Here is a 19,403-nt window from a genome sequence, read left to right as displayed (position 1 = left end):
AGGTCTTTATGGTGAAATACCTGCTAAGAAACCACTACTAAGAAGAGTTTTGTGGTTTTTCAGTTCAAATCTCTTCTGAACCACTCAGAAGAAATTTGTTTGGGCCAAGAAACACAAGGAATGGACATTAGACCATTCTAAATCTGTGCTTTGGTCTGATGAGTCCAAATTTGAGATCTTTGGTTTCACCCGCCATGTCTATGTGCGACACAGAAAAGATGAGATCTTCATGCATGGTTCCCACCGTGAAGCATGGAGGAAGAGGTGTGATGGTGTGCGGGTGCTTTCCTTGGTGACACTTGTAGATTTATTCAAAATTGAAGGCACACTGAACTAGCATGAATACCACAGCATCCAGCAGCAACATGCCATCCCATCCGGTTTGTGTTCAGCTGAAGCATCATCTTTCAACAGAACAATGACTCCAAACATACCTCCAGGCTGTGTAAGGGCTATTTGACCTGCAAGGAGAGTGATGGAGCGTTGCATCAGATTACCTGGCCTCCACTGTTACTTGATTGAAACCCAATCCAGATGGTTTGGGATGAGATGGACCGCAGAGTGAAGACAAAAGGGCCAACAAGGGCTCAGCATCTCTGGGAACTCCTTCAAGACTGTTGCAAAACCATTTCAGGTGACTACCTCATGAAGCTCACGGACAGAATACCAAGACTGTGCAAATCAGTAATCAAAGCAAAAGATGGTTATTTTGAAGAATCTACTGTCTGTTTGGCACCAGAAACGCATGTTGCTAACACTTGCAAATCTACTCTGACCTTATCTCCTCCGGTTAGATCCAAACTACTGCAAAATGTGTTGCTGTCCAAATTTGAATAACATTGAACACAAATGGGAGCTTCAGGGAGCTTCATTTATTGAATTACCTTAATTACTTATTACTCTAAAAATTCGAGATTAGTATTAAATAAATTTTTAGTGTTAATTAGTTTTAGGATTACCAAAGTTTTTATTGCCAACCTTGGACACACATCATGATCAGAAGACATTGCATTACATATCCTGCTTCTTCTTGCGTTATTTCTTCTGAAGCACCTTATCATCCATTAATTATAAAGTGAGCAATGTATTTACCAGAATGTATTTTCCACTACACACCCAATGTACAAACACCACTGGCCACTAGTGCAAACATAGTCCTCAGCCAATGTAAGACAGTTCAGGCACAGTGCGCTAAACATAATGAAACTGACAGAGCAAAAAAATTCTGGCAATTTGAACAGTATCAGTAAACTGTCAGCATGGTGACAGATGTAGATCAAAGATGGTAGATAGTAACAGAAATGATTTATCTTAGAAAACAAGCTTAGATGATGTACCTTAGCAAGGTTTGCTGTTAGTATGTTTGTCGCTAAGAAATGTTTGCGCATGGTGGAGTTTAAGATATGTAAACTTACAGTAGAATCCCTTGGAAGCTTATCAAAATCAAAAATACTGAAAAACCACAAAACACATTTGTACTTATTAGAAATCAAATTTAGAGCCAGGTTTGGAGAGTACAAGAACTGTTACTGCAAAACATATTTGAAAAATCATTTTTATGACAAATAAGTAGGGCTTTAATCAACTTATCAGTTCAATCAACTTGAATTTTATAAGCCATAACCAATAAATTTAATTATAGTTATCATAAAGTGGACACAAACTTGAAGCAAAAAACTCTCGGCAACAAGTGTGGCACAAGTAGTCTTCAAGTAGAGACCACAGTAGTGAACTCTTGTAAGTGCTGTTTACAGGTTTTGGCCACCATTAATGATTAAGGTGTTGCATAAATATCAGATTCCACTTAAGTACACAGGTAGGCTAAAAACAAAATCAGAACACCAGTCTTGAATTTATCAAAAACAATGGTAGTGACCACAAAGCCAACTTTCTAGATTGTGTTCAAAACTTACTGACAATTGTTTTAGGTTCAATAGTTTTGTTAGTAATATGCTTCCATAGAATCTTCAAACTTCAGAGATCCTTGTTCATACTGTTAGACAGCATAAACATTGCTTGGCTATAAGAGAGGCTGATCTCAGACTTCAAATGCCTTTATGCATATCATAATCTGTATTTTGCTGTCACTTTCAGGACAATGACAATAATTATAAAGTCACCACTGTTTGTACTCTTATTCTTATAGAAGGGGCCAAACAGCAATACAAAGTTAACACAGACTTGCACAGAGGAAAATACACTGTTGTGTATTTTGAAAATTTTAAACTTTTAGTTATTGTTAATGATGTTACAGTTCACTGGTGTTTACAAGTGTATGTTAAATGTGTATTTTACCTTGGGGCCTGAAATGTCATAGCATACTAATAATAATAATAATAATAATAATAATAATAATAATAAGAACAACAACAACAGCAACAACAACAACAACAATCAATGAATACATTTACTTAAGCCCAAACCTGAAGCAAGGTCCAAAACAAACACAAAAATGATTGGAAAATGTCTTGACAATAAATAAATGAGTAAGTAAAAAAGACACAAATTAATTTAAATAAATAAATAAATAAATAAATACATGAAGAAATAAATATACTTATGTACACTTAAGAGATGTTAAACAACATCTGAAATGAACCATTCTGAAACTGCAGATCAACTAAAATCATGTATGGTCTGCCTTTTTTATGTAGTACTCTATTTCCTTGTTGTCAGCAATCAGCTGGAAGCAACCAGCCACACTTTATGTGCTGCTAGATGCATTTGGCACAGCCTGATATTGACTGACACTTACCCAGTCCCTTCAGTCAGGGGTCAGTGCATTAGGGGGGCATGGGAGCAGTTGTTCACTGTTGGCTGCATCCATTTTCTTTTAATTTTACGATTGTATTATGTATAAATTTGGCAAAATAAAAGAATGTTGAATGTACTGCTTTTTCTAGATCACCCAAGTTTACAAATGTGTACAATAATCTCAGTTCTAAATATGGTTTATTACAACGTGGGTTTGGCTATTCATCATGAAATCCACATTCAACTTTTTCTTCAAAATACATCTGCGCAACATGTTGGTTTGTTCAGAACACTTGTCTGTTTGTTTGCTAACAGTCCTATTTTCTTGTAATGGCCTTGATGCATTCTGTGACCATCTACTAATCTCAACTAGTCACTTCATGATTACAATGTTATTAGTGCTAATAAAATCGCTGTTCAGGCTTGTAATAAAAGATCTATCATGAATTTCTCTGACTGTGGGTTAGTAGGAAAAGTTATAAAATTTCCACAAACTAAATTGTCGTTTAAAAATTGCCATTATACAAGAGCTCTGAGCTCCTGCCTATTTCTGACCTTCGTCTGTGGTGGACACTGTACGAGTTGCTTTTTTATTAAATACTGAAACTGCCCATTTCATTACCTTTTAGGTAACTTGGCAATAGCAAATTGCATCAAATTTTACGTTAGCAGTGTCAGAGTTGCCTAAGTCAAAATTCAAATACTAAATATCATATGTCTCTATCATGACTGAAAAGATAAAAATAAATTTAGAGTTCCAAAAGTAGATGTGGCTTCAATTTGAATATGGCATCCATACCAACAAACAGATCTCTTCCCAAGTCCCTCAGCTGTCTTATTTATTAGTTGAAGTTCAGAAATATCAAGTTATCACTGTCAGTTGAAGCCCCACAGTTGATTTGTTTGTAATTCATGATTCTGTTCTTTTCATCATTTGAAGAAAAACATTTTATCCTTAGCAGACACTACTTTAGGACTAAAGTAAAATGCTTTCTGCAAAATTTACTTTTCATTTGATCCACTGCTTAATCACGTTGAACTGTTTCAACAACACACCATTCACAAAAGTTTCTCCACCAGATCTGTAAAATAAACGTGTACAATAACTGGAGAAGAGACCACAATAAAACAATAATCAATCCAGTCATTCAAGCGTGCAACAAAACGCCTGTTTATGCAGTTGTTCATCAAATTTAAATTTTCTTTTTCTTCTTTTTCTTCTTCTTTTTTAATTTCTGATGACACAGAAATGAGAAAAAGTGGTGGTGCCCCAAAAAGATGGGAAGTTCTGAGTCCATGAAATACATTTCACACACTAGAGAAGAGAGAACAAGAGAGAGAGAGAGCTTTTCCATCTCTGTATTTCACTTCTTGAACTGCATCTTTAGTTCTATTTCCTGTTTCCCAAGCTGGCATAGTGTGTAGTTCTCTAAACAAGACAAAACTGAACCTTTGATGCCTTCTGGGAGAAAGAATGAAACAGTGACTATATTACATAGAGTTATGGAAGTCAATCTAAAATTACATATTCATGATCTTGAGGATTTACATTTGCTTCACTTACCATATACAGTGTGGTTGTGTGTGTTTACAGTGTATGTGTGAATATGTGAGTTCCACCTGCTAAAACACAAAAGTCTCCATTTTACGTATTTACTCAATGCTGCATCTGGATCAGCATATTTCACTCCCTTCAGTAACCATTCAGTTTAAAAAAAAATCGTCAAAGTCTATAGAAGCTCTCCTCTGTAAAAACCTTTTGTTGATTGTGAAAAAAAAACTTGCTGTCAGACAAGACGTCACACCAAGCTCTTCACTCCAGCAATCTTCTTAAATGAAGCTCAAACGGCGACCCATTATCCACTGGGTCTGGCACATTCCATTATCTACCTTCCTGCCTCTCTGTCTGCCTGTTGGTCAGTCTGCTTAATGGGGTGTGGAGGAAGACGGGCAGGGTGTGGGGTCAGGAAAGAGGAACAAAGTGGTACAGTAGGAGCAGTCCAGTATCCTGGGTTTAGGCATTTAAGAAAAGAGTGAGGAAGGGAAAAGAGGAGGAAGGTATGGTGATCTGTCAGTCATGGGCTCAGTCAGTGATCTTACTCGATGACCATACAGTGGGGCAGGTGCTGAGAGTAGTATTTGAAGAGCTCAGCAGTGGCACCAGGGCAGTTGGTCAGCTCTAGCTCCTCCAGTTCATGCAGCTGGATGAGACCTGATAGACCAGTGGTGGTCAGCAGGGGGCACCCTGAGGGAACACAGCAGGAGAATCATTTTCAACTGTGAGCTGGGTAAAGAACGGTGCTGATCTGGCCTAAAAGTTACTAAATGTTATATGTGGTTTATGTGCTGCCATTAACATTTGTTCCCATTATCATTTAGTCTGCTAATTATCTTCTGACCTATCCATTATTTACTCAATTAACTGAGTAATCTTTGACCCATAAAAAGTCAATGAATAGTAAAAAATACAATCACAATTTTCAAAAGCTGGCCATGACATCATCAAACAACTTGTTTCATCACACTAACAGTACAAAACCTAAAGATATTTATATAATTATTAAATATGTATGAAACAATTTTGTGACTTTTCAATTAAATTATTTAATGTTTACTTTTATACAGTGCCGTGAAATAGTATTTGCCCCCTTCCTGATTTCTGTGTTTTTTGCATATTTATCACTCACAAAGGTTTCAGATCATCAAACCAATTTTAATATCACATAGAGACAACCCAAGGAAATACAAAATGCAGTTTCTAAATGACGATTCAATTTATTAAGGCACAAAAAAAATCCAAACCTATCTGGCCCTATGTGAAAAAGTAATTGCCTCCTGAACCTAATCGTGAGTTGTGCCACCTTTGGCAGCAATAACTGAAATCATGCGTTTGTGATAATTGGTGATGAGTCTTTCACACTGCTGTGGAGGAATTTTGGCCCACTCTTCTTTGCAGAATTGTTTCAACTCTGCCGTATTGCAGGGTTTTCTAGCATGAACTGCCCATTTCAGGAGCATTCATTTTTCCGTCAATCACAGCAAGTTGCCCTGGTCTTAAGGCAGCAAAGCAGCCCCAGACCATCACACTGCCACCACCATGCTTTACATTGGCATCATGTTCTTTTTATCAAATGCTGTGCCATTTTTATGTCAGATGTAACGGGCTGCACACCTTCCAAAAAGTTCAATTTTTGACTCCTCAGTCCACAGAATGTTTCTCCAAAAGTCTTGAGGATCATCAGATGCTTTTTGGCAAATGTGAGACGAGCCTTTGTGTTCTTTGGTGACAGCAGTGGTTTTCGCCTGGGAACTCTCCCATGGATTCCATTTTTGGCCAGTGTCTTTCTTATAGTGGAGTCGTGAACACTGACCTTAACTGAGGCCAACGAGGCCTGCAGTTCTTTGGATGTTTTTCTAGGTTCTTTTGTGACCTCCTGGATGAGCCGTCGTCGCACTCTTGCAGTAATCTTAATTGGTTGACCACTCCTGGGAAGGTTTGTCACTGTTCCCAGTTTTCTCCATTTGTGGATAATGGCTCTGACAGTGGTTCGCTGGAGCCCCACAGCCTTGGAAATGGCTTTGTAACCTTTTCCAGACTGATAGATTTCAATCACTTTTTTCTCATTTCTTCTTGAATTTCTTTGGATCGTGGCGTGATGTGTTTGTTCTTGAGATTTTGTAGCCTACTTCACTTTGTCTAACAGATTCTATTTAAGTGATTTCTTGATTCAACAAAGGTTTGAGTGTGGCCTGTGGAATTGAACTCAGCTTTCCCAAAACTGTGGTTAGTCACAGTTACTTTGTGATTTAAAAAGGGAGGCAATTACTTTTTCACATAGGACCAAATAGGTTTGAATTTTTTGTGCCTTAATAAATTGAATCATCATTGAGAAGCTGCATTTTGTATGTCCTTGGGTTGTCTCTGTGTGATATGAAAATTGGTTTGATGATCTATGTATGACCTTTGTGAGTGATAAATATGCAAAAAACACAGAAATCAGGAAGGGGGCAAATACTTTTTCACAGCACTGTAGAAATGCATGTTATATTCTTGTTCAAGGACTAATTAATCAGCTCAGACCTTTAAGAAAGAGCATTCTCTTTCTTTGAAAACTTTGCAGTTCCTATAGCTTAGTTTTTCAATGCAACTTAAGCTACAGAATGATCATGTGACCTATCTACTAAAAATAAAACTTGTGACCATTTAAAAAAAAAAACTTTGCTTTTGTCATGCTATACTGCTGAATTACTGGAATAGGAATTGCATCCCTCTAAAGAGCTCAAGAACAGAACAATATGGGTGAGTGACTGAAAGTTGAGCATAGTAGATAAATTGCTAGCTGTATCAGTTACTGGATCAAACAACAGGTATTGTAGGGTGATATCGGCTAAAATGTGCCACTTTTTGGTAAATCGCTTGAAGCACTAACAAAAAACAATGTATTCTATTAAAATGTGGTTTTATGGCTAGTAATGGTTGTTTTCTTTTAATTTTGTATTGGAATTATCTAGTAAATAGGATTGTTTAGTTCCTACAGGTCTTGATACGTCAGCTGTGCCAATTTTTTTACACAAGCAAAGTTCAGGTAAAATGGGCCAGCTGATCAGGTAAAATGGGATGCTTATCAGGTAAGTTGGGCCAGTCCAACTGCAAAGGGATAGTCATCAATTTTTATTGTAAAAAAAAACTGTCAATATGCCAACATACTGTGTAAGAACAATTTAATAATAGGACAATTCATTGCATTGTAAATGATTAACTGATCTGCTCATGGCAAATGTATTGAATCCACATGGCACTGTGAACTTGGGTAGGCTATATGCTCACTCTATTAAGTGAACCTTTAGCTTTTGATTCTTCATACATATATGGTATAGCTTCATTACTTACTCATTATGTAATACAGTCAAGGACAATGGAAGTGTTTATATTTGAAAAGTTCATGCCAAGATGTTTTAAACAACTCACTGTGGATACAGTAGAGACAGGTTAGGTCACAATATAACAGTATTAGGGATTTTTCCTTTGAGAAAAATGGAGAAAGGAATCATACCAGCAAGAGACAACAGACGAAGACTTCTCATTCCAAACAAATGCTGCAGTCCAAAATCTTGCACCTGCAATCACACACACACACACACACACACACACACACACACACACACACACACACACACACACACACACACACACACACACACACACACACACACACACACACACACACACACACACACACACACAAAAAGGTTTTCCAATTAAACACCACTTTATCGGAAAACATATTCATCAAGATTATGCCACTGATACAACTAATACATTAAAGTTAAACCCTATTTTCAAAGAGAAGTTCAATTAAACAATTCTTGGAGGCTGTAAAATGAACTGCCAGCAAGTTTTGTCAATATCAATAAGTTGTGAGATGGCACAATTCTGACTTCTATATATAGTCTGCTTGCACTAGTGGTAATCAAAATAGGAATTAAAGATATAATCTAAACACACATGTACAGTTTCATAAGCCATTGCAGAACTGAGTCCTCAAAACTGCTAACACTAACCCTCAACGGTTGCTATTTTTATAATAGCTCCATTTCTTCTTCTTCTTATTATTATTATTCTACGCGTACCCCACGTTTCGGATAATTTGACCCCCTAAACGTGCATAACTTGTTATGAAAGTTGGCACGCACGTCGGGTCACGCGAACCCCTTTAAAGATTATCTCCTCCAAAACTGTACAATATTTCGGCTTCATATTTGCCCAGATTATAGTGAATATCCAGCCAAACAAAAGTTATCAAAAGAAAAAGGCTAACTTGTCTAGTTTTTTTTAATAAGCTGTCAAAGTTTGTCTTCACTTGAAACCATGTTTCGCTTCAATTTTGCCCCCTAAACGTGCATGTATTTTGCTGAAATTTGGTACGCAGGTCCGGCCTGCTGAAAATTTCAATATTCTGAAAACAAATTCTGGAAAAACTCTATGGCGCCACCTTGGGACACGAAAATTGCAAAAATCACAAATAACCTCAGCTCTTCACGCAGGAATGTCGTACAAACATGTAACCACCACTCACGCTTTCGTCTGCTCGAGCTCTACAAAATCCTGCCTGACTGATTTGAGCTATCGTCAATGTAGGGGGCGCTATAACTCGAAATATGCAAAACCTTAAAACATTATCTCCCCCAAAACCGTACAATATTCCGGCTTCATATTTGCACAGATTATAGTGAATATCCAGCCAAACAACAGTTATCATAAGAAAAAGGCTAACTTGTCAAATTTTTTTTAATAAGCTGTTAAAGTTTGCCCTAACGTGAAACCGTGTTTCACTTCAATTTCAAGGTGTGTTGGCAAAATGGCTCCATAGCGCCCCCTACACCTTCCCACAGGCAGCATGTTTCTGCTACAGCTACCAAATTTGGTACACATATGCAGCACATCAGGCTGAAAAAAAAAATCACTGACAGCCATATTCCAAACCAAACAGGAAGTGAGCTATTTTGCGTTGAATTTCAGATTTTGCCCATTTTTCCATTTATTCTAGAGCAAACTCTTCCTAGGGGGAAACTCCAATTCACCTCAAATTTGGCCAGTACATACAGGAGGCCTTTATGATCAAAGTTACTAAAATCTTTTTCCAAAGTCAAAGGGCGTGTCCGTGGCGGCCTCAGGAATTTTGATCCTTCGCCATGAAATTTCAAGTGCGGTGTAAATACCCTGAACATGCTCCAATCTGCCTGAAACTTTACATGTATGATCAGAGTCCTGCCCTGATCACATCCATATGATGAAATACGTTCACAGTCAGAGCGCCACCTGCTGGCAACAGAAAATGTCATTTTTTACACTTTGATGTATTATTCTTTGCCTCTTGCACAGATTCACCTCAAATGTTGGTGACATAAACCTAAATATGTTGATGATGATTCACAGTGAAAATGGTGACGTGTCATCAAAAGGCGTGTCCGTGGCAGTGCGGTGACTTTTGATGTCTTGCCATGACGACTAAAATGCTTATATCTCAGCAAATCCTGATTCTGTCTTCCCCAAACTTCATGTGCTGGACACCAGGCCCAGTCTGAGGACATCCACACTCAAAATTTTAGAAAAAGTCATAGCACCACCTGTTGGTAACAAGAAGTTTAGAAATTACATTTGCGTGGAGAATTGCTCCAAACTTTGTCATATCCTTCTGAAAATTGGTAAGCTCAGTCTTCAGCCCCTGACAATGCCACAGTGTGAAGATTTTGAAATTTGATAAAATGCTGTTGCCGTGGCAACGTGTTGTTGTTGTGACAAACAAAGTACGTTTTGACAGGCTTAGAATATTCAACAGCTCACTAAAATTACTACACACATCACTGTCGACCCAAGGAAAGACACTGTATGCTTCTCGGCACTGCATGTGCTTTTGAATTACGTGGATAAATTTTTCTATTTTTTTTTTATTTTTGAGAGCGAACTCCTCTAACTCCTAGAGACCTGAAATTTTGCCAGGATATACAACACGATGTCATGATCAAAAGTTTTTAAAAGATTCTTCCAAAGTCAAAGGGTGTGGACATGGCGACCTCCAGAATGTTGATGGTTCGCCATGAAACATCAAGTGCTACCTAACTATCCTCTGCATGCTCCAATCTACCTCAGACCTCCCATGATTAAACACAGTCCTGTCCTGATCATATTTATAGGCCAAAATACTTTATAGCATGTGCCATAGCGCCCCCTACAGCATTTTAAAAAATAGCCTCCACAGAGACTTTCACCTATGACTATGAAATTTGGCATGCATGTGTAACACGTCAGTGCAAACAAAAAAGTCTCTTAGAGTCATTCTCTGAGGAAGTCAGCCATTTTGAATTAAATGTCAGATTTTTGGTGTTTTTGGTCATTTTCAACAATTCATTTCTCACAGGCAATAACTCCAAAACACCTGAAATTGGGACAATATATAAAGCACGCCTTCAGGTTGAGTATTTGTGAAAATTGTTCACAAAACTCAAAGGGTGTGGCCATGGCGGCCAACTGAACTTTAATTTTATGCCATGAAGCAGTACGTCTTGTGTAAATCCCTTATACATGCTGCAATCTGCCTCAAACTTTACATGTTTGATCAGAGTCCAGTCCTGATGAGTTTCATAGACCAATATACAGTCAGAGATAGCGCCACCTGGTGGACGGACAGAAAGTGCTGCATAAACTGCCTGTACATGCTCCAATCTGCCTGAAATTTGACCTATGTGGTCAGAATCGAGCCCTCGTCATATTCATGGGCCTAAATACACTCTCAGTCACAGCATTGCCTGGTGGGCATGCTTGGGGTCACCGACCAGCAAGGATGCGAGGACCCGTTCAACGCTGCTTGCAGCTTTAATTCTTTTTGTAATTTGTGAGATATTGTCCATGGATAAATCAGCTGTGACCGCCAGGACTCACTGCTGAATGCTTAATAAAGGAACCTGCTTGTCTAAAATGTATCAAGTGGTTTTGTCCAAATTGTAAATACTGTCATGTTTTCTTTCCATTTGGCGTGTTTGCATTTAGTGTTACCTGACAGCACCAGCGCAGGTAGAGGCTTCTTAATGATGACATGGTGGACAAGTAGCCCAAGCCGGTGTCTGTGATCCGCACACACCTAAAAGAAGACACAATACACAAACTACATCTACGTAAACAATTACCTTCACTTTTTGATGCAACTAGCAATAGCCATGGAAATAAATAATTCACATAGTGGTGTTTATGTTTTTTAGATGCCATGCACTGTGCTTGCTATTTATGTAAGTTAATTTCTATTTGTTGTGAGGTGGAATACATTGCTGAGATAATAAGGGGTCTGGTTATGAAGGGCTTTTGTGTGTGATAAGAATTTTTAGAATGATTGAATTCTTGGTGCTATAGGCAAGAGGTGTGTTGACCTCACAAATCAGAAATTACTGAGGATGTAAGGATTGAGCCCTGAGTGGTCCTGGTGTATTGTGGCATCAACACTTACTTTCATCTTCTGTTGCTGATTTCAGACATTGTTTTGTCTTGTTTATGCTACAATTACTTGGATATTTTAGGTAAAGTTAGGGAAAAGATCATGGTTTGGGTAAAAATATACCCATGCAAACGTTAAACACAAAATTCCAGTTGTCACTGTAGCTGCACAGAAAACACGTACACCCAATGAATAGCCATTAAAAATGTTACAAGTTTACCGGCAGTTTTTTGACAATAGCACATTTTGTACTACCAACATAGCTATTACATTTTTTTTTAATTTATTAACACTGGGGTGAGCATTCACCCTAGTTAGTGCCAGGACAAAGACACAGCTTTTTTGGGTTGCAACGAGAATGCAAAGAATATGGAAGGAACAGAAATTAAGGAAATTAAATACTTTGTGCAGGGTTCTGCAAACTCTTTCAACTTTAGTCTAGCAGATGGTTATTGAAATTCGAGGTGGAGTACCATGTAATCATGGATCAGCTGCTATAGTACCAGCACAAATCTAACACTAGCATGTGGAGCTGGAAAGCAAAGCAAAGCAAAGAAGTAATGGTATTCTCCACAGAAGACTTTCCACAGGAAAACTGACAGCAGTAGCGGATTCCAAAAGTCTGATCAAGGTCAAGGTATCATCATTAGTCTCTCTTGGGAGCAGTTTTTCTTGGAGAGAGGGGTCTCCTGCACAGACAACACATACCATTCATACAACAATAAAAAATGACTAACATCCAGAATAAATAAAAAATAAATAGTGAAATATAAGTGCAATGCATCATGACATTGGTTAAGAACAAAAGTGCAATGTGCAACACAGCATTATGTATAAAAACAATGCAGAACACACCCTTACACACAGGTTATCTGGATGACCTTACTGGCTTTCTGTCTTTCTGTTCATCCCAGGAAATCTGGGGCCTCATTTATAAAGCTTGCGTACGCACAAAACAGGGCTAAGTGGCGTATGCCACTTTCTACGCAAAGGTTGTGATTTATAAAAACAAACTTGGCGTGAGAATGTGTGCACCGGTGCGCCAACCTTGATGCTTGATGCTTGCGTACAAAACAGGGCTAGAAAGTGGCGTAAATCACAACCTTTGCATAGAAAGTGGCGTACGCTGTGTACGTTGTGATTTCTAAAAACAAACTTGCCGTGAGAATGTGCGCACCGGTGTGCCAACTTTGATGCTTGCTTATGCACATTTTGGAGACAGAGGGAACGGCAGTGCCGGAGGGTGAAGTGGTGAATTGAAACCAGATTGATCTCAAACCTTTATTGTCATCACATATTAGACTTGTAGAGCCGGATAATCATAAACCCTCATTGTTGTAGATGTTCATATAGTGCGCCATTCGGCCTACGACTGTATTTGCAGAACTATGTTCATATATCAAACTTCCATCTTCAAATGATATAGAGCGGTGAGTGGCACTGATTGATTACTAATTTGGAAAAGGCATGTGACAGTCAGTCCAATCGCTGATCAAGCAGATAAATAGTGGGTGACAGCCGTGGGTAATGTGGCACAATGGATGCGCTGGCATTGCTGGAAGATCACGTTAGGAATGGAGAGAGATTTTAGGGATCACGGGGATTTCCTGGCCCTTGACGATGACTGGCTAATAAGCTGATTCAGATTCCCTAGAGCAGTACTCTTGGATCTATGTGCTGAACTGGGCCGTCTTCGACAGACCCACCCGCCAAAACCACGCCATCCTGGTACAGACACAAGAGTTGACAACTCGGGGGTTTCTGGCGACCGGCTCCTTCCAGCGGGAATTGGCCGACAGGTATGTGTTTCATATGAAGAATATATGCGGTTACATTTGTTGTCTAAATCCTATCTGGGTCTGATATACAGTTAAATGATGTCCTTTAGGTCTGGGATATCACAACCATCCCTCAGCGCAATAATGCCAGCTGTTTTGGATGACATTATAAACATGACCAGTCAATCCATCAGGTTTCCTTACACTGTGGGTGAACAGGCCAACATTAAAAGGCAATTTGCAGCAATGTCCGGTTTCCCAAATGTAATCAACGTAACTGACTGCACTCATGTTGCTGTAAGGGCTCCGAGTGAAAATGAATTTGTCTATGTGAACCGAAAAAATGTACATTCAATCAGTGTACAAATTATTTGTACATCGGACATGATCATAACAAATTTAGTGGCAGGGTGGCCTGGGTCAACACATGATTCATTCATCCTCCTGACGCACAGCAGTGTAGGGAAAAGACTGCAGGCCGGCCCTGCGTAAAATGCCATGGATCAGCAGCTTATTTATATACAGATACATTCATGAGTTACTTTGCATTCACCATTCATGGTAAAATGTGGGTGTGTTGTGGGCGGAATGTGAGGTGGATCCACCTGTGCAATCTTCCAGCTGGTGTGTGATTTATAAAGAAATTGCGTGCAGCTGTGCTTACGCACAGTTTTATAAATCAGGGGCGAAGGGCGTACGTCCATTTTAGATTTTCGGCGTACGCAAACTTTTAGTATGGATCCTATGCAATGTTTTATAAATGAGGCCCCTGTTCATTAATGAGCTTTACTGACAGAGGGATAAATGAGTGTTTGTACCGATTGTGTTTGCATAGTGGGAACCTATACCTTCTTCCTGAGTAAATCAAAATGTATTCGAGGTGCAGTGCATGAGAGGTGTCTGAAAAAAAATGAGTGTGCCTCTCTGAGGATTGTTTGTTCGAACAGGTCTTGAGGGGTTAGAGGTGCTGGCTTACTGATGACTTTCCCTGCTGTTTTTAACAGATAAAGTATCTGAGCTTTTGACTTTACAGTCAAATTTCCGAACCAGCTATTGATACCCATACCGAAACACAGACTCAATTGTCGCTCTGTAAAAAATTAACTGTATATTTTTCCATACACCAAACAGCCTGAGTCAGCAAACTCAGTGCATCCGCTGGTGGAATTTGGGCACAGATACCAAGAAGAGAAAACAGGTGGCCTGAGGAGGCTGGCAGCCTGCCAACCTTCTGAAATTCAACAAGGCAATGGGTAGTGGAGAAACAAACACTGGAAACCAGCAAACTGGCAAAGATAATCAGGGCTACTGCAGCTCTGATTTTACAAAAAAGTTGTCCAGTTAAAACCTAGGTTCCTGTCTGTATGCCAAATAGTTCTTGGGCAAGACTCAAGTTGCTACTGACAGCAGATGAGCACCTTGCATGGCTATTCCTGTGCCACTGGTGTGTGAGTGTGCGTTTGAAAGAGTGAATAAGAGACAAATATTGTAAAGCATTTTGTAAAATCCTAGGGCAAAAGGATGCTATTCTGATGCAGGAATTTTCCTGATTATCTACACAGAAACAGAAAGTGTCCCACAGGATGAGCAGGAAACAATGGGCATTTGCTAAGTAGTGGATCAGTGCTAATTAATGCTAGCTTGAGAAGGAAATTCATAAGCAGGTAAAGCAAGGGCAAGCAAAAAAACAAAACTTTATCTCCTATTATTATTTTATCAAAATCAGATTACATTTATTGTGGTTGAGTGTCAGTTTAATCTGTTCCAGAATATGTCTGACTTGTAATAACAAAGTTATGTTTTGTTTACATTACAATCTGTAATAGATGCAAAATTGTAAAGCAAAATTGTGGAGCAAAATCAATAAGGTAAAGATACTGAAACCTTAATCTAAGGATTATTTAATATGTAATATAATATATAATATGTAATATAAATTTTGACTGTGGCTTATAAATTGTGACTGTGCAATTCCATCCTGCATCTACAAGTACAATTTTGATAGTAATTTTGAATTGCACTTGGCAAAAATGTCATTTTTTATTATTACAGGGCTCCATTGTTATGAAAAACAAAAGCCACTTTGCTTTTGCAAAACTGCTGTGTTTTTATTAAAAGCTTTATACATAATAGTACCGGGCTTTGCAAAAGTTCTGTTACACTCGGTTTCATGATCTTTAGAGACGTTTACATGTCGGAGTGAAAAATTCAATTAAACAAACTGAAAGTTCTACCTTATAGGCAGGTGTCAATAATACAAATTTGTTCTCTAGTGGTTAAACCCGGTCACCACACTGCCTGATGGGTGCACTCTCTGCATTTAACCACATCCTGGTGACCCTCATGTATCTTGTCCAAAAATTGCATTTCTCATGTTTGTAGGAATAACCAATCTTGTGCCTCTCAGCAGTAGTCAATTGTGTACATTCAAGACGGCTCTTTCAGGCCAGTAGTGCTTCAGTAGTGCTTCAGTAGTGCTTCCAGCTACAGGGTGCCCCCTGTAGCTGGTTACGGTCCAGCCAACCTTCTGCGCAGTACTTCATGACTTGAGAGCAGATACTGTCAGACTGCAGCTGCTCTTGAAGATCTGCCAGGTATTTGCTGCTAGCAGGGAGACCCTCTAGCACAGACTCAACATAAATGTTAGTGTCCTCCATAAGATCTGTGTCTGCGCGAATGACACTGTGAGCGGTAAACGTGACAATGTGTCAGCTGTGGTGAGACTTTTGCCAGGGATGTGCTTTATTGTGTAGAAATACCTCATTAGGCGCATGCAGAATCTCTGTATCCATGGTGGAAGCGCATCCAAAGCTTGTCCTCCCAGTAGACTCACTAGTGGCTTGTGGTCGGTTTCAAGTTCAAAATGCAGGCCAAGAACAAAGTCATCTCTCACACGCCCAGGTGAGAGCCAGTGCTTCTTTTTCCAGCTGTGTGTAGCGCTGCTCTGTCGGTGTCAATGATTGGAAGGTTTTGAGTGACCACACATCTCCCTCCTTCTGTAGCATGACTGCCCCTATTCGGAATGAAGAGGCGTCTGCAGAGATTTTCTGTGGTTTGTTTGGGTCGTAGAGCTGTAGTACAGGAGCAGATTACAGTTCTTGTTTGAGGTTGTGAAACGCTTTTTGTTGGCCATGCCCCCAGTAGCACATCTTCTTGGTTGAAAGCAAGTCTTTTAATGGTTTGTCCTTTTCTGAAATGTTTGGGATAAACTTTCCCAGTTGAGTCACCATACCAAGAAAGCTCCTGAGCTCACTCACGTTGCTTGGCTCTTTCATGTACTGCACCACTTGGGTTTTGTCCGAATCAGGACTCATTCCTCCTGTAGAGACAATAAATCCAAGGAGTTTGACTTCCGTTTTGTCAAACTCACATTTTGACATGTTTAATGTAACGCCAGCTTTCTCCGCCCGCTCCAGGACAGCATGCAGTTCATGCTGCTCCTTGATGGATCCCCAGACCAGGATATCGTCCATGTGACAGACGCAACATGTCCTCAAATTCATATGACCGCATAGGTCGTTTGTACCGTGCACCGGAATACGACCTATGCGGTCATATGAACGTTTGCGCCCCTACGGGGAAAAGGAACACATTATGGGATTTAATTCGCGAAACGGCTTTTCCATCGCGAAACGGCTTTTTTCTCACTTTCCCAGCATGGGTTAGGGTTATGGTTAAGGTTAGGGATAGGGACAGGATAGTGTTAGTTAAAAGTTTGTTCATGGTGACGTTTCAGCTGACACACCGGAGTGTCGATATTTACTCAACCGCTAGAGGTCGGAAACGTCAAAACGTAACATGCGGTCGTAATACGGGCGTGTACAGACGACCCATGTGGTCGTTTTTCTTTTGAGGACAGGCTCGACAGACGACTACCTCGAGACCCGCTGTAAACCTCTGTCACCATCATGTTTTGGAAATGTTCTGGTGCACTGGAAATATCAAGTGGCAAACGGTTGAAGTGATATCTGCCAAATGGCATAATGAAAGAGGTGAGGAGGGCTGACTCTTTGGACAGTTGTCCATATTTGCGTCGAGCTTTGAAATGTACTGAGCACCTGTGAGCATACCTAATGTTTGCTCCACAGAAGAGAGGATGTATCTTTCACAACACACCGACTCGTTTAAAGGTGTCCACACAGATACGAACCTTTTCTTTGTCCTTTTTGGGAGCTACAACCATGCTACAGCACCAATCTGTTGGCTCTTCCACACGGCTAATGACTCCCAACTTTTCCATCCTCTCCAGCTCTTCTTTGACTTTGCCCATGAGCAGCAGTGGCACACGTCTTGGCACCTTTAGTGAAAAGGGCTTGACATAAGGGTTCAGTTCTCTTGTGTATGGCTTCTGAACAGCCCAAGTCCATCACATAAATTGAGTACACTTTTCTCACTGTCTCTTGGTCTATACTATAAAATCTGGCGATTAGTTTCAGTCTCACAGAAGCTGTTCTACTCAGTAGTGCTACACGTAGGTTTCTGACTACATAGATTTTCTTAGTTGTGCTTCTGTCACTATATGTGACAGTCTCTGTGGTAGATCCTAACATGGGTAGTGCAGTTCCACCTGCATCATAGAGTGGCTTTTGTGCTTTCTCCAACTGTTTGTGCTAAATTTTTAAGCTCTCAAATGTTTGTTCAGAAATAGCTGTGATGTCTGGTCTAGAATATAGCTTGAAAGTCACTTTATTTCCTCTCATGCTTATGTCTGCCTGCCATGGTTCTTCTCCTGATTCCACTTCACCCAGAAAAAGTCCATCTACGTTGTCAGCGACCTCATTCACAGTTGGGTTGGACCTACAGACCCTACCATAGTGTCCACGTTTCCCACAGTTATGGCATTCTGCATTTTAGCTGGGCACTGTACTGCTGCATGTGCTGGTGCTTTGTCACACTTGTAACATGTCTTACTGTCCTGTTTTGTCTGATGAAGCTTTGGGGACTTGAACTGTTTCTGTTCTTTGCTTTTGAACTTGTTCGGCTTGGCTTTTCTGACGTGAACCATATCCATAGCTGTTCCGCTAGTGCTGGCTTCGCATCTTAGATCAGTTTGCTGTGTTTTAATTTCTTCAGATTGTCTTGCCATAGTGATAGCTTTAGCCAAGGTAAGATCTTTGTCAAGCTGCATTCTTTCTGACAGTGATGAATCCTTCAGACCTACTACGAGCCTATCTCTCAAAAGCTCATCATGAAGTGCACCGTACTCAGTTTTCTGCCAGTGCATAGAGTGCTGTTATGAACGAGTCCACTGGTTTTAATGGCTGTTGCACTCTCTTGTTGAGTTTTGCCCATTCATAAATCATATTCTTTCTTGGGAGAAAATGTCTATCAAAAGCTGTTTTAACGGCATCATAATGCTGGTGCTGCACACTCGTTAGCTCGGGCCCTCTTAGCACGTCATCAGCCTCATTTCCCATGCAATAAACCAGTGTGTTACCTTGATTTGTGTCTGAGGAGTTGTTCAGGTTACTTGCCAGTCTAAAACGCTCAAAATGTCTTATCTACTTTCCCATTCTTGGGGTTTTGCAAAGTCGAAAGGTTCTGGCGGTTTGATGGTGAAGGTTGCCACCGCCATCACCGGACCTGTTGGCGCAGCTGCTTCGGCTGCTGCTCCCACTGTTGAAACTGCCGTCGCTTGTGCTTGGTCATTCATAGTCTCTAGCCGGTTGTAAAGCTGATTTCTATCGCCTCAAAGCACAACAACTTCTGACACCATGTTGTGATGAGTTCTTTTGCAAATAAAGACTGTTGCTTTGAGTAATCACGGAAACTTTTTATTAGCTGTCTACAACAACGTTGCCATTCTTCTAACTCTCTGACCTGTATAATCTCTTGCAGTACTCAGAAACCATCTATGCATGGTCTGCCCCCTAATGGTAACACA

General features: G+C 39.9%; 2 protein-coding genes across 7 annotated transcripts in view; one reads left to right on the top strand and one right to left on the bottom strand.

Moving 5' to 3' along the window:
- nbr1b (NBR1 autophagy cargo receptor b) overlaps nucleotides 1-19,403 on the top strand; it is a 609,335-nt gene that overhangs the window by 549,316 nt on the left and 40,616 nt on the right. The window lies entirely within an intron of this gene.
- The window catches only part of fbxl16 (F-box and leucine-rich repeat protein 16), a 158,251-nt gene continuing 139,791 nt past the window's right edge, over nucleotides 944-19,403 (bottom strand). For 4 of the 6 annotated variants that reach the window (XM_051941306.1, XM_051941303.1, XM_051941304.1 and 1 more), the window contains 3 exons: nucleotides 11,309-11,417; nucleotides 7,809-7,872; nucleotides 944-4,999 (listed from right to left, as the gene is read on the bottom strand). In XM_051941306.1, coding sequence (XP_051797266.1) covers nucleotides 4,851-4,999; nucleotides 7,809-7,872; nucleotides 11,309-11,417 — 322 coding nt within the window. In that variant the 3' untranslated portion in view covers nucleotides 944-4,850. The remainder of the gene's footprint in view (nucleotides 5,000-7,808; nucleotides 7,873-11,308; nucleotides 11,418-19,403) is intronic. The other 2 variants (XM_051941305.1, XM_051941307.1) reach the window with 1 other exon arrangement.

Source organism: Acanthochromis polyacanthus, chromosome 21, assembly GCF_021347895.1.
Source record: "Acanthochromis polyacanthus isolate Apoly-LR-REF ecotype Palm Island chromosome 21, KAUST_Apoly_ChrSc, whole genome shotgun sequence".
Classification (NCBI taxonomy): domain Eukaryota; kingdom Metazoa; phylum Chordata; class Actinopteri; family Pomacentridae; genus Acanthochromis; species Acanthochromis polyacanthus.
This window is presented reverse-complemented; position numbering and strand designations above follow the sequence as displayed.